Below are 15579 nucleotides of genomic sequence, written 5' to 3'. Positions count from 1 at the left end.
GATGTGTCTACCAAAAATATTTTGCCTTGTAGCAGATGCCAACAAATTCAGGACATTGTAAAACATTGTTAAGAGATTATATAACCTTCAGCCAGGTATGAAGAAGAGTGCACCTTAAAACTTGTACATCATGTTTCTTATGTGATGATTGAGAAACAGAAAAATAAACTTTTGGAAATGAAATTTGCAAAAAAAGCTTGTATCTCTTGAAATATTGTTGCTTTGGAGGCATACGTCTATGGCATCTGCTAATGAAGGATCGGGGACAATGGTAACACTTGCTACAGTCAACACAGTTCCTGCAGAAACTGAACATGCTTCCACTCATAGCTCATTTCTGACTGTATTCATTGAGCACACATGATAAATGTGATTAATATTGTGACTATGTTGAATTTTGACAGTGATGTAGATTTTTAAAATAACATCCTCTGCCTTCTAAGAACACACGACAGGGTAGCCGATGTGATGATGTCAGGCCAGATGCAGGAAACAAAAACAAAAGAGACACTACAGGTACGGTGCAATGGTGCTTGTGCCGTTTTATTTTTTTAAATAACAAAAATAAATTAAATATTTTTAATAAAATAAAAAAAAAACCCTGCTCACTGAGTGAAATAAAACATGAACTCAAAAAACTAAACGCACAGGTCAGGCTGGGCAGATCACTTTCACTAATCCTATTGTATGTTTTTACAATAGGATCATTGGATCATTTCTAAACTGCTCTCGCTCTGTTCTCTCCTCTGAACACCTACCCAGAGTGCAGCAAGCTGCAGGCTTTTATGCAGGTGACCATCTCCCGATTAGCTACCTTCTACTCAAGGTTTTTAAATACTCCTGGGAAAGGACAAGCTGCCGACCTCGCCTCTGCCAGAACAGATTTAAATAAAAATAACAAAACAAACACATCATACAATCAAATAATAAATCATAATGAACACAAAATACTAAACTGCAGAGGGGTACCCCATTCTAAAAAGAAACAAATAATCATGTACAGGGCTCCTTGCCCTGTTACAGGCCAATAAATTAAATTCACTCAGGACCTGAATGACACTGAACCTATGATAAGTCAATATCACATTTCTATGATGTTTCCTTCTTATATTCAGCTCCTCATGCCAGGACTCACCAGATGCTATTGGCTAGCAGCATAAAGAGATGCTGAGGATGGAGCAGCTGAGAAGCCAGCACCTATCAATGCCTGCTCCAGGTTAATCTATGCTCGTAGCTGTAACACATTTTAATTATTTGTAGACCTACCCCTTGGGTCCACTACTATCTAGATCAACAAGAAAAAAAAATCACGAAATACAGCATGATTAAAAGGTGGCCAGTGTATTATAAAATGCCTGCCGATGATCCAATTTTCACCAAACATTCTTCTAAGAATCCTGTCCTGCATTTTTTTTTTTTTTATCGAATTTTTATTGGTTTTCACAGAATAAAAACAAACAAAAAAAATATATATTACATAACACTATATTCTCCCTCCCTCCCCTTCTTCCAACCTCCCTCCCTCCTTAACCTTTTCCCAACCTCCCTCCCTCCTTCCTCTAGCAGCCACCCTCATCCCTCCCCAGATCTCTTGCGATTAAATTAACACAGACTTTAGCTGATAGATACTGCATCACAACAGTCACATAGTCTATCCCATGCAATGACAATCAGACTTCAGACAGTAGTTTAGTTATCTCAGTTGCAACTCCTTTCCAGATTTCTAAAGTGGTGTTTTTGCCATATTTATTCTGGCGGTAGATAGTTCTAACATGACTATGTCGGTAAAATATGACAACCATTGCCGAATAGGTAGCCTATGAGGAGGGAGCCAGCGCTTTACTGTCAGTTTTTTTGCTGTTGTTAAACCAGCAAGTCGAATTTTCCTCTGGCGCTCCAGTAACTGAAGTTTTGTATTTTCATTAAGTAATAGTACAACTGGATCTAATATAATGTCTCTCTCAATTATTTCAGACAGTATAGATATCATCTGGCTCCAAAAGGAGTTAACTTCTGGACATTCCCAGATCATGTATATTAGCATGCCAGGTGTGTTAAGAGTACAGAGTTTAAATAAGGGGTCTCTCACAAAGAGTCCAGTATGACCTGTGACATAATCTAAAATTAATTAGTTGGTGATTGGGGTTTTTAGATGCATTAAATATATTGTCCCCCAGACTGCATTCCAATCAATTAGCCCATCTTCTAAGGCTAGATCTTTCACCCATAACTTGAACAATGGCAGTGTATTATATGAATCTTTTAGTAATATAGTTGTAACAAGCCCTTTTGGAGGAATCACCAGAGACCCAATCCACTATTGGATGTAATGCAAGTTCCAATCCCCAGAGAAGCCCGTCTTGCATGAAGATCGTTGTCTCAAGCAGATCACATTCCTGTCGGTCTGGTATGGCTGCTTCTTACAACAGAAGATAGTATCATTCACCTGTGGAGGTGTAAACCTGCAGTCCATTACACCCAGCCTCTTTGAAAAAGAATGGGGCAATGATAAATACAGAGGTTCATTAACATGAGTATGAATTATTTTTTTTTAAGTTGCCCAAATCCTGCAGTTGTGTGTAATCACTGCTTTGTGAAGTGTGAAATGTTACTCAAACACTCAAATTCCATGTTGACCTGTTGTAATCAATGTGAGCTTAATCGTGTACAGATACAGTTCACGGATATGCCTGCACATTGGACCACATTAAAGACCCTTCATGTTTTATGTCGACTGATTGCTGCCTCTTTTTCTGTGGCAGGTGCAATTTCAGCAACTGTTTCTATAGGATTGACTGCTGGCAGTCCACTTCTCAACCAGCCACAAAGTCAAATTTCATGGCCAGATTTCATACTGTCTGTACACTGCATGAACCTCGACAAAGACTTTTCTGTGTGTGGTAGCAATGAAAGGCTTTTTCTGCAATGTTTCTATTACGATACAAAAGCTTCACTTATGTTGTCTTCTTTATGGTCATACTGGCAATTCTGTAGTCAGCATCATAGTGATTTCAACCTGCTTCAGCATTTCCTTTTATTTGTTTAATTATGCAAATTAGGGCTACAATTATGCCCCCTGGCAGGAAAAAAATATGAATTTATTGGCTTTATATCTCCCATCTGCTAATAATCATGTCCCCCAATTTTAACCGTCATACATTGTAACTTCGAATCCAAAGCATTTGAATTTCACTTTTGCTTATAGAAACATCTTTCTGCTTAAGAGTGTACTTCTTTCTGTAAGTCAAATCACATTCTAAATCACGCCTGCTGGTCTTTGAAAATGTGTTACCATCCAATCTTTCAATATATGTGATTATCAGCTCTGTGTTAATGCTGCTGTTATCTCTGCAATATAACCTTCTTTCTAGGTTCGGTAAGATCAATTCTAAAAAATAATGCCTTGAATACAGTTTAGAATATATATTGTTTCAGAAAAATTGCATTTGTGCTAGAATGAAATTACACAGAAGCAACTTAACCTAATTGGTTAAAATGTTAGAAAAAACAGCAGTTATATATTTCAACGTTTAAAAGAAATACATTATAATGGCTTGGCATCTCAGCCCATTGAACTTAATGGAATACAAGGGCTAGACCACTCTGCCAAGAGTTTGATTTTCAGCCAGTCATACTGTCTGTCTGACCTCCTCAATCATGCAATACAGATTGAAGCTTACTTCCAATGTATTAGAGTTTGTGTCACACTAGTCCAGGGCTTCTCAAACTCGGTCCTGGGGACCCCCTGTGTCTGCTGGTTTTCATTCCAACCGAGCTCTCAATTACTTAACTAGACCCTTAATTGAACTGATCATTTGCTTAAACAGACCTTTTTACTTGTTTTCAGCTCTTGAACAGTTGCATATTTCAAGTTAGCTATAAGATGTAAGTAACTTGAACTGCAACTGTTTAAAAGCTGGAAACAAGTAAAAAGTTATAATTAAGCAAATTATCAGTTCAATTAAGGGTCTAGTTAAGTAATTGAGAGCTTGGTTGGAATGACAACTAAATAACAGCCACAGGGGATCCCCAGGACCAAGTTTGAGAAGCCCTGCACTAGTCCCTCCTCCTTCTCCCCCTGGTTTAGCTCTCTGTCTCTAAACTTGAGATTGACAGACATCACTGTCCTATTGGAGCCAGGTGCTGACAGTTTCCTTTACAGCACATATAACGAGCAAATACTTTGCATTTTAAAAAACTACCAGTGGCTTTGATATTTAATGTTACACACTGTATAACTTCAGCAGCTGCAATGCCATGATCTGAGTGTGTGATGGGTATGAACAATTTTTTTTTTCTCTTTGTAACTTAAATGATTCCAAATTATTCACATATTTTTTGCATATATCTGGAGGACACATATAAGGCAGAAGTTCTACTATTATTATTATTATTATTAGTTGTAATAGTCGTAGTGATGATGATAATAATAATAATAATAATAATAATAATAATAATAATAATAATAATAATAATAATAATAATAATCTGTGGATTTTATTTACAACATGCCATGTCTGGAACATTTATTTTTTTCTGTTAGATTTAACAACAGTCAGGGCGACAATAAAAAAATAATGGATCAATTGCAGCGTTTCAGTGTTTTAGTCCCAATTGCAGCATACTAATCAGAAGATCCAGTTAATTAGTTTAGTTGATCTGATCAAGTGGAGCAAGTTAGATGGTGTAGTTCAAGGTGAAAAGAAAAATGCATTTGAAAAAGATCTCCTCACCATTACAAAAGATTCATCTTAATTATGGATGATTGTGGATTTTCAGTTTAGATTACCACCCATATCTACAAAATGCAATTTATACTACAGTGTGAAAAATACAATCCGAAAATGGGATTTATACAAAAATGTAGGTGTTTTCCAATAACTACTGATTAAACAAGTGCTGTTTATTAATTAGAATTAGAACCAACTTAATTTTATATTTCAAACATTTACCAAACACAAGGGGGGGCAGAGTCTCTTTTTTTTTTAGGCAGCCTGGTACTGAATGAGCTGTGTAACCCCAGACCAGACCATTCACTGCTTAGTTGTAAAAAGGGAACCAGTTTTCTTGCATTTTGAACTGTAAGTTTCACATCCATCCTTGTTCATTTTTTTAGCAGAAACTCAGCTGAATCACAATGTTATTATGCTAACCGATTTAAGTATAGCTTATTTGAGTGTTTATGTTGAAAAAATGACGTGACCTGTTTGTTATCCACTACATTGAACTAATTTATTGAAATCCACATGCACAATTTTACTTCAAACATGGCATGCCGTATTTCAATCATCATTCATTATATATATATATATATATATATATATATATATATTATTTTGTTTCTTGAACATTGGTAACCTTTTAACGTTTTAATCCAAAATGTGTCAGATGTATAATGCTTTCGGTTAACATAAAAAAAAAAAAAAAAAAAAAAAAAAAAAAGAAATCTGTTTAGAGAAATTTGTTTTGTTAGTTTCCTAATGAAGTATATCCCTCTTGATTATTTAACCATGCATACTACTACAGCTATTACTACTACTACTAATAATAATAATACAAAAACAATCTTGTCATAATAAAGTCAGGAATCTAGTCATCTGACAAAATGTAATACCAATTTGTAAAAATGAACAGGAAGGAATTAGGACAATTCTACAAGTGAAAATAAAAAACAGTATTTAGTGTCTATTTGTTTTGTGTGTGTGTGGGGGGGGGGGGGGGGGGGGGGGGGAATGGAAGGAAGGGGGGGGGGGGGGGGGGGGGGAGGAGGGGGGGGGGAAGGGAGGGGGGGAGATAGTTCTTCCCCCCTCCTTTCCCCCTTTCCCTTTTCTGTTGGCTACATCTAAACCCATTAATTTCTTGTTTTGTTATACTGCAACAGACATACATAGATATTTTGAAATCATTAATAACACCGTGTAACAATTTTATTTTTATTTTTTTGGTTCCTGGGTAGTAAGTGTTATTTCCTAATTGCTTATGCCTCAAAAGTATAGAAAATGGCTATTATTCCCCACAAACTTTGCTTTTGTGACCAGGACAGTGATATTTTGAAATTTACCTATTTTCCAGAACATTCCAGATAGATTCAGTGCTGAGTAAACTTGGAGTAACTTCTAGAACTTTCTAGAACTTTACAGTAATATAAATAGTAGTATAAATACAGGGGCCTTAAGCCTACCAGTTCAGTTTAGTTCCAGCTGCCTAAGTGGATACATATCTGCATTTTTCTGAGATGGCATCAAGAGGCTGCAATGGTGGCATTCCTGATGGGTCTCCAAGGCGGTTTTACCAAGTTGCCCTGCTATCTTTGCCTTTGGGACAGCAGGGACACCAAGGCTCACTGCCACAGGTGGGACTGGCCACAGCGGACCGAGTTCTCTGTGGGGAGGAACAACATCAAGTGGGAGCCACTGGTGGACCCCCGGAAGGTGCTGATGCCACCACTGCACATCAAATTGGGCCTTATGAAACAATTTGTCAGAGCTCTAGATAAGGAGTCGGCAGCCTTCAAGTACCTTCAAGACTTCTTCCCTAAGCTGTCTGAGGCAAAGGTCAAAGCCGGTTTCTTCGTCGGACCACAGATAAAGAAGATCCTGGAGTGCAATGAATTCCCCAAGAAGCTCACTAATAAGGAGAAAGCGGCTTGGAACAGCTTTGTCGCAGTGGTTCGGGGCTTCCTGGGCAATCACAAGGCCGAAAACTATGTGGAGCTGGTTGAGACTCTGGTGAAGAACTACGGCACAATGGGCTGTAGGATGTCCCTCAAAGTCTATATCCTTGATGCTCATCTTGATAAATTCAAGGAGAACATGGGAGCGTACTTGGAGGAGCAAGGCGAGCGCTTCCACCAGGATATACTGGACTTTGAACGGTGCTACCAAGGACAGTATAACGAGAACATGATGGGAGACTACATTTGGGGGCTGATTCATGAAAGTGATTTACAGTATAATTGTAAATCTCGAAAAACTACTCACTTCTAAATCTTTTGTAGTCATTTTTGTATTACTTTAGTATAAATACATGTTAATTTGGATTCATATGTTGTTTTTTTCTGACTTTATGTGAACGAAAAGACACAAATTCACCCGTTTTCTCATTGGAAATAGGTAAATTTCAAAATATCACTGTCCTGGTCACAAAAGCAAAGTTTGTGGGGAATAATAGCCATTTTCTATACTTTTGAGTCATAAGCAATTAGGAAATAACACTTACTACCCAGGAACAAAAATTGTGTTACATAGTGTAATTGATATGATGGGAGTTGGAAATCCACTATTGTAAAGAAGCTTGTGCATCTGCTGATATGCACCAGTGCAGTTACCAGTGATTTGCAAAGGTAGAAATTCAACTGCATTATGGCAGAGTGATATGACAGGATTAAAGAGTTACACAATTTTTTTCTGACTTACTTTTCCGCCACTTCCCTCAAAGTATCAATATACTTGATGATAACTCCAGGGAAAAAAAAAAAAAAAAATATATATATATATATATATATATATATATATATATATATATATATATATATATATATATATATATATATATATTCGTTTCGGATAGGTTTTAGATTGTAAAGACGATAGTGTGTGTGTGTGTGTGTGTGTGTGTATGTATATATATATATATATATATATATATATATATATATATATATATATATATATATATATATATATATATATATATATATATATAATTTTCTTAAGCACATTATGTTATACGTCTTTACAATCTAAAACCTATCCGAACGAATAGACTTTTTACACGTTAGTATTTCGTGTATTACTTTTTTTAAGCTGTAATACAATATGCAGAAACGTTAGATTTTGGATAGGCTTTGCTTATCTGAAAAATGTGCAATCATTAGGACTAATGAAAAAATAATAATAAAAAGAAGCATTTTGCAGCTGATGAAGAGATACTCACATAATCAGACCCATACACGGTAACCCTTTTTGGTAACACTTTATATTGCCTGGTATAAATTTATATTAAATAGATATGCAATAGATAGGCAATTGTATATTAAATTAATGTTAAATTATTATTTAACAGGTATGAAGTTGCATATTAAATTTACGTTAAATTATTCCTTGCTACTTTCCATTAACATTTAAGTCAGATTAACTGTATTTTCAATAAGGACATGTAAACAATGGTCAATTATTGCATATGTTCAAGGGTAACAAAACGTAATATAAATGGACGTGATATGCAATTACATTTTCAATCGACATTTGGGTAACATTTAGCAGGAAACCAGCTATTGCATATTTATTAAAGATTAATTTAACATTAACTTAATATGCAATTGCATATCTATTTAATATTAATTTATGCCACACAATATAAAGCGTTACATTATTTTTTTGTACTGGTCAAAACCGTTTTATTAAGTACCCTGTGTAACAGGGGGTGTTAGGCGCGCGACCGGCTCCTCGAGCTCGCGCTGAGCGCAGTGTTGAGGACTGGGAAAGGCACGAGACAGCAGCGCGTGCAGACAGGAGCAGAAGCAGCAGTGCTGAGATAAAAACAGACAGAGGTGGTAGCACTGGATCACTAACGCAAGGACGGCAAGGTGATTATTCTTGTCACTTATTCTTGTGACTATGAATGCATAGACCTATGCAATTCTAGTAAAGGTTTTTATTTACATTGTCCCCTTTGTGCAATAAAATGTGGAAGGTACAGCTATTCTCTGACAAAGTGTTTTATCTTCCTTGTGCGTTGCAGATGCTGAACACAGCCTTCTTGTGTATTTGTGCAGTCGCCACCAGTCAGTTTCTCGGAGCAGCGAGTAGGTCGGACAACGGTAATTTTCTGGATGATAAATGGCTCACTGGACACTGGGACCAATTTCGAGACGTAAGTGTCATTTCAAATTTAATTTCTTTTAGTTTTTTGTTTGTTTAATTTATTTTAAACCAAGTAGAATAAAAATCTTTAAAAATCAATTGAATTGATGTATAATTCTACTACACACTTGCATCAGAAGTTAAGTTGATGGGGCGATATTTTTGCTTTCTTGGCAGCGACATACTTTTGCGGTTGTGTACCAGCTACAGACTCAAAACTAAACCTACTGTATTTTTAGGTTATACAACACGTCAGTATTGCTAGACATTTTGCTAAACTGAAACATTGCTAAATACTGTATCTCGGAGAAGAATTATGGATTTATGCATAATTATCTATACTGTGTGCTCTTTTAATAAATCCTCAAACATCGTTTAAACACAATAGTTCATCATGTTATGAGTTAAATAGTAACAAATACAAATTGAGTAGTGCTAGTCGGTACCACCGACTCTTACTCACTTCCACTGATTAACAGATGAAACATCACAAAACACCAGAAGTTGTGAAAAACGCATCTGGTCTTAAGTGCAATTAGTTGACATTAAACAATGTTGTTTGAAGCTTCTTTTTTTAATTCTGCCCTTACAAATTGTTTACCAAAGAACATAATACACTATTGGCACAACTGTGTCAAGTGGTAACCTAATATAAATAGACTTCAAGCGGTTATACTAAGGAAATTCAACTCCTGTGTGAATTGTATTACCTGATATTTATTGGTTTGTTTCCAACGAACTACAATACTTCCCATACTTAATTATAGTTGCTTTGATCCAGAACTTCAGAAAGATATAAACTTTTTTTTGTTGTTGTTTTTAATGAAGATTATGATCATCAGGCACTACTACTATAAAGTGCCCAAGTCTGAACATACTGCATTGTAAAACGCTGAGAAATGACATATTACCAAGTGTTGCATATAACATGTTTACAAAGTGATCTCTAATGAATGTTCATGGTGGCAACATGCATCTAATCCTTTATTTCACTTTCCTCAGCCAACAGTGTTTCCCCAGTAAAAAGATAAAAGTCAAATAGTTGTGTATTTGTTATCAATATTCTCCATTATGAGGCTTACAATTATTAAAAATTGCACCTTTTTTGGTAAATGAAAGATAGTTTGTAAACTGCTTCTGCAGAGCTTGTGTTAGTTGCAGGATTTGACAAGGGGTCGGATTTTCTGGATAACCTTAGTCAGCAATCCTAATGAGCTGCAAATAAAAAGGTTCATTGTTCTGTTTAGTATAATTGTACTGTGTAGTTATAGTGTCCTTAAGGACCAGGTTGACATGCTTGATGTAGAGGATTGCAATTAAATGTTGGTTTCAGTTGTCATGTGGTTGTAACCATCAGCCATTTCATGTTTGTCTTGATTTCAGTATAAGTAATCTCTGTCGTTGTTGATTAGTAATTTATGTATTTAATTTGTTTTGCTTCAAAACTCCTGCTGGCTGCTATATTTAGTTGTTTGGGAACTGTAATGTTAACCAGTCAATAAAATAATTTGTATTATTCTGCAGTCATTTTTCATCTTACCTTATTGGCACAGTCATTTATAATCAGTGTTTTCCTTACTAGGTGGTAAATGGCTGACTAGAGTGGTAAAGACAAAACCAAAGGTTCTTTAAAACAATCTCATGGGTGGAGAATGTAGACCTATGTCTGTGTGATTTGAGGTGTTGTTTTGCATTCTTGAAACTCAGAAATGCCATAATCTAAGTTGAGTTACCAATCAATTACTCTTGTGTACAGAGTCCTATATTTCACTCAAGCCGCACACCAAAGTAGTTTCTCAGAAGTTGCTTTTGATTCAGATTTGTGTAAGACTCTAAAATAGGTACTAGTCTACTGTAGACCTTTTTTAGAACACATTTCAAGTGAATGTATTATTTAATGCGCACTGAATATATGACATTTAGAGAGGACTGAGGACATAAATTTTTCACTGAAAATGTATCAAACTGTAGCTTTTTTACTTGATACAAAATGGCTGGTTGTCTGACTATTTCAAATGTGCCTAGAGTCTGAAATACAATTTTGCTAAAGCACTGTGGCCTACTGTACTGCATGTACTGTACCGTATATGTTTTATTGCTATAACTGTTTTTGTTAATGCTATGCAACTCTACCAGTAGACTTCAGTAAAAACATTTTTTTTACAGAACAATTAAGTATAATGTTTAGCTGAAGTGCAGAAAATGCTTAGAAACGTTGGGTTTTTGTGCTGGTTTCTACATTTTTTTTTGTGATACAGGATGAATAGTACTAGAAAGGTAAAACAAACCCCAAAAAAGGGTTTGCAGGCTGTTTGTAGATCAGAGGAATATAGTTATGTAAGACACTTTTATATAAAGTTTTAACCCTCACAATACTAACACCATTTTTTTTGTTTTAAGTATCGTGGTACTGTTATTATGAGCCATGTTTTTTGTCTTATATTAGTATATAATTAGTCGGTGCAACTTTGTCAGGGTGCCTTGGGAGATGTAAAAATACTCTGAATAAGCGGTTGTCCCAATTAAAGGAGAGGCATTTCAGTGGACCTTAGTCACACTTATATTCATAATTTGCGACATGAAGAAGAGAGGTTGAGTCTTTTTTAGTTTTTATTTCTAAATGAAAAGAAAAAGAATGAAATCACATGAATAAATGTTAAAATGCATCATTTGAGATACAAGTCAGTATAAAAAAAAATAAATCATAAACAAAATGAATCGCTTTTTTTTTATTTTCTACTTCACCATGGGTCCAGAAATTCAAGCTTCCTGACTTAATCTCTGTCAAAAACACAAGAAGAGCGAGTTGCCGACCTCCTCATCCTTGCCTGCTGTCTGTCGTTTTCGGTTCGGTTCGGATTGCCATTGTTTTCAAACTGCGGCAGGATTTCATCATTTACTTTTACAAGGCGAGACACATACAATGTAGACACGCCAAATTCCTTTGCCACAACTACCTGAAAAACCACAGCAGACTCCCAGCTCCTTCAGGAATTCAACCATCCAGAGGCAGAGGCAAATCGACTCGTTTTCGCTTCTCAGCCATGAGAAAGGTTTACACAAGTCACAGCGTAATCACTGTGCTACGTGAACCTGTAAAACCAATGAAAACCAATCTCCGGTCATCATTTGAAAATACTGTATCCCAATTAAACAAAGTGATAGAATTGAGAAGAACCAGATCCCAGAGTTCTGTCCCATTTCAGCAGAAATCCTGATTATCAGTGTCCTGATTAAGTGGCACCGACTGTATTGTGGTCATATGACTGGTGGACTGGAATCCCCAAATCAACTATTGGTAACTTTTTAAAGAGACACCATAATGTACTTAAGTGAATAGTCTGTGAAAAGGTGTTCAGATATCCAACAAGTATCAGAACTTCTGTGACAGACCAGCAAGTTTAACTGAATAGTAAACCTCCAAACACAGACCAAATGACTTCATTACATGTAACGCTGTGGCTAAGCAGTTGCAGAGAAGCCACTCATCACGGCAGGGGATGTATGTTAGTGTGTATCATGCCTTTTCTTGTCAGAAGGACAAATTTCACTGCAGTGCCAACCACAGTAACGATTTGGTCAGCATTCAGTGAATTGCGGCTTCATAATGTTTTGGGCAGGCTTTTCTCTGTATGGTCTTGGTCTAATTATTCAAAGTCATCCTTTGGTCACAGCATGAAGAAAACATATTTATTATCAAATATACTGTATATTCATACAATAACCAACAAGGATATTGTGACATTTAGAAAACTTGGTACTGGTCCTTACTTACCACACTTTCTAAAAGAATTTCAGATTTTTCAAAAACATATTTTAATGCAATGGAACCAACCTGGGGTGTGTTGGAGTGACTGGGCAACGATAACCCTGTAAAATCTGAGGAATGCTGTTACTGCAGAAGTTGAATTCCACTAGGTGTTGATCAGAACATGTCATGTTTACTTAAATGAATACTGCAACATTTTCATCTTTAAAAAAAAAAAAAAAAAAAAAAAACTGAAACATCATCAAAAAAGTCATGAATGTAGCTGGCCTCAGCAAAATAAATGTTTACGCACCATCAGAGACAGTCTCACAGGGAGTAATTTAGCCTGGAAATAAGATAGCATTTGCCTTTTTGAGCCTTTCTACGCATGCACGAAACTTGGGACTTAAAGGCAAAGTTCTCTGTGAAGAGTCATCCAAAATTACAGGATGCCATTTTTATTTTTTTGAGAAACGAAAACAGGTAATGCATTGCAGACAATAATTTTTGTTTAAGTATGTTGTCATCTTATTTATCAAAGTATATTGCAGACAGTATTTTTTTGTTTACAAAGGTGACATTTATCGTAATGTACGTTTACGTTTAATTTTTATTATAAATACATTTTATCTTCAGGAAATTGTTTGTTGTATTTTAGTTTTTTTTTACATAAATATTTTAAAAACGTTATTTTGTCGGTATAATTTATGTCTATGCATAGTTAAAATCAGTACTTGCCAAATGTGTATTTCCTTTAAAAAATGTCGTTCGTGGACAAATAAGTGTTTAATAAGTGTTTATGTAGGCTCACTTTAACAAAGTTATATTATTTTCACGGTAAATTTGAACTTTGAACCTTTTCAGTAAATTGAGTGGGGAAGTGGGTACAAGCACTTTTCTTAATGTAGAGAATATTGTTTTTCACATTTTAAATCAAGTCTACATGGGATATCTAAGCTTGTTTTAATATTGAAAATATTGAAAATTAGTGGAAGATGGTGTTTTAAGGTGTGTGTGTGTGTGTGTGTGTGTGTGTGTGTGTGTGTGTGTGTGTGTGTGTGTGTGTATATATATATATATATATATATATATATATATATATATATATATATATATATATATACATACACATTTGAAATGCACAAAACAATTGGCTTCCTATACATACCGTCCTAAAGTGCAGTTAAATTATTTATCTGTAATCCTTGTTGACATGGTGGATGTACTCACACAGCACCAAATACTGTACTAATAATTCAGAAAGCTCTCCAATTTAATGTAGTACCCTGTGCAAATCTGTTATCCTCACTTAAAAGTGAGTGCAAGTGACTATAGCTGATGCATAGTTCACACACCCTAGTCTCGTATCTTGTAATGGGCTTTGTGATGGTGGTCCACTATGAAAGGCGCTATATAAAAATAAAGATTATAATAATTATTAATTATTATTATTATTATTATTATTATTATTATTATTACCAGTGTCATTCATATGGACACCATTCCCCCTAAAAAGCCCAACCTGATCATATTTCATTTTGCGGTGCTGAATTTAATCTACCCCTAAACCCCTTACAAAATCCGAAATGACACTGCTCACCCAGTTACGTGCTTTGTTTATTTTTGGAGATGCCTTTACATCTTTCCAAAGACGTCGCTGGGTGATGCACCAGAAAATTATTTTTGTATTTGGAAATAGCTCATGCAAATTTGTTAAATCTTTTTTTTTTTCATTTTTCTAACTACTTCCACACTTTTCAATTTACCTAAATCATTGCCTCCAGCATGAATCACCAAGATATCAGGTTTGGAAGAAGGGGAATTAAAAAATAAATCATAAACAAAACAACAAAAAAATGCCACCTAAGCCCCATACATGACCTAAACTGTGTTTTTCATTAACCCGTTATGCTCCTGTGTTACCCATGTTCAATATAGAGATAAAAACACTTTTTTTTTTAAAAAACACTGCTAATAACACTAATAAGAATAATAGTCAGTAAACAGTAATTATCAAATTAAAATCAAACAACATCCAAACATGTGCCATTATCGAATTGCCTTTTTTTGAAGTGTTCAATACAACCCAACCCGGTGTTGCCTTCGCAACCACTGCACATTTTTCTGGTGTCCTTTCTTTTGTTTTCATTTTTGTAGCAGAACCTGCACCTTTTTTTGCGGTCTCTGCTTCCGTTGTGTTGGAGGGATAGTCACAAATGTGTGTACAGGGCTACTTTGCACGTGCATTGTGATGGATCTGGCTGTCGCAGACATCTGCTTCATTGCCTGTACCCAGTACTGTGTTTTGATACTATTTCGTCACAGCACTGCCATTTCAAACCAAACAGCTTCCCGTTTGCAGCTGGCTTACGTGTAAAGTAGCTGCATGCTCTTTTGTTTGAACAGTCATCTGAATGAACTTTTTTCATATCATGCTGTTTATTCTCCATAAACTTCTAAACTCCAGAACGCCTGTGAGCACCTGTCCTGTAAATTACTACATGGCCCATCAGCGTTCGTGTTTTTTGCTGCAATAATAATTTTTGCATCAGCCTACTCAAACCACTCTACCGTATACACAGAAGGCATTCACTTATGACCTGGAAGTGGAAATTCATATGTTCACATTTTAACTTTTGAAGCTGTCTGTGTTTGAAATATACCAAAACAAATATGGATGCGCCTAACAGATGCAAAGTTTTTTTCCATGGAGACTGCCACTGAGATGGTTTTAGAAATTTATTCTGATGAATTAATCGATCCCAAATCATTCTCTTCTTGTTATATTTGCTGTATGTTGTTGTTGCATAGAAAAATGTTTTTATGCGTGAGCACAGAAACAAGCATCAAAAGAAACATCACTATTATAACACATTTATTTTCAAAAAATTGTACATTTATAGAAGGTATATAAATGGTGGACATTGACGAAATGTTTTTGGTCTCATTTTAATCACTTGATCATTC

The 15579-nt window shown here is 35.5% G+C and overlaps 1 protein-coding gene across 2 annotated transcripts in view; it reads left to right on the top strand.

The window, feature by feature from the left end:
- The first annotated feature begins 8477 nt into the window (after nucleotides 1-8477).
- The window catches only part of LOC121295399 (testican-3-like), a 76249-nt gene continuing 69147 nt past the window's right edge, over nucleotides 8478-15579 (top strand). For both annotated transcript variants that reach the window (XM_041219974.1, XM_041219966.1), the window contains exons 1-2: nucleotides 8478-8587; nucleotides 8743-8874. In XM_041219974.1, coding sequence (XP_041075908.1) covers nucleotides 8743-8874 — 132 coding nt within the window. In that variant the 5' untranslated portion in view covers nucleotides 8478-8587. The remainder of the gene's footprint in view (nucleotides 8588-8742; nucleotides 8875-15579) is intronic.

This window comes from Polyodon spathula, chromosome 2, assembly GCF_017654505.1.
Source record: "Polyodon spathula isolate WHYD16114869_AA chromosome 2, ASM1765450v1, whole genome shotgun sequence".
Taxonomy (NCBI): Eukaryota; Metazoa; Chordata; class Actinopteri; order Acipenseriformes; family Polyodontidae; genus Polyodon; species Polyodon spathula.
Note: the sequence above shows the minus strand (reverse complement) of the source record. Positions and strands in the feature narration are given on the sequence as shown.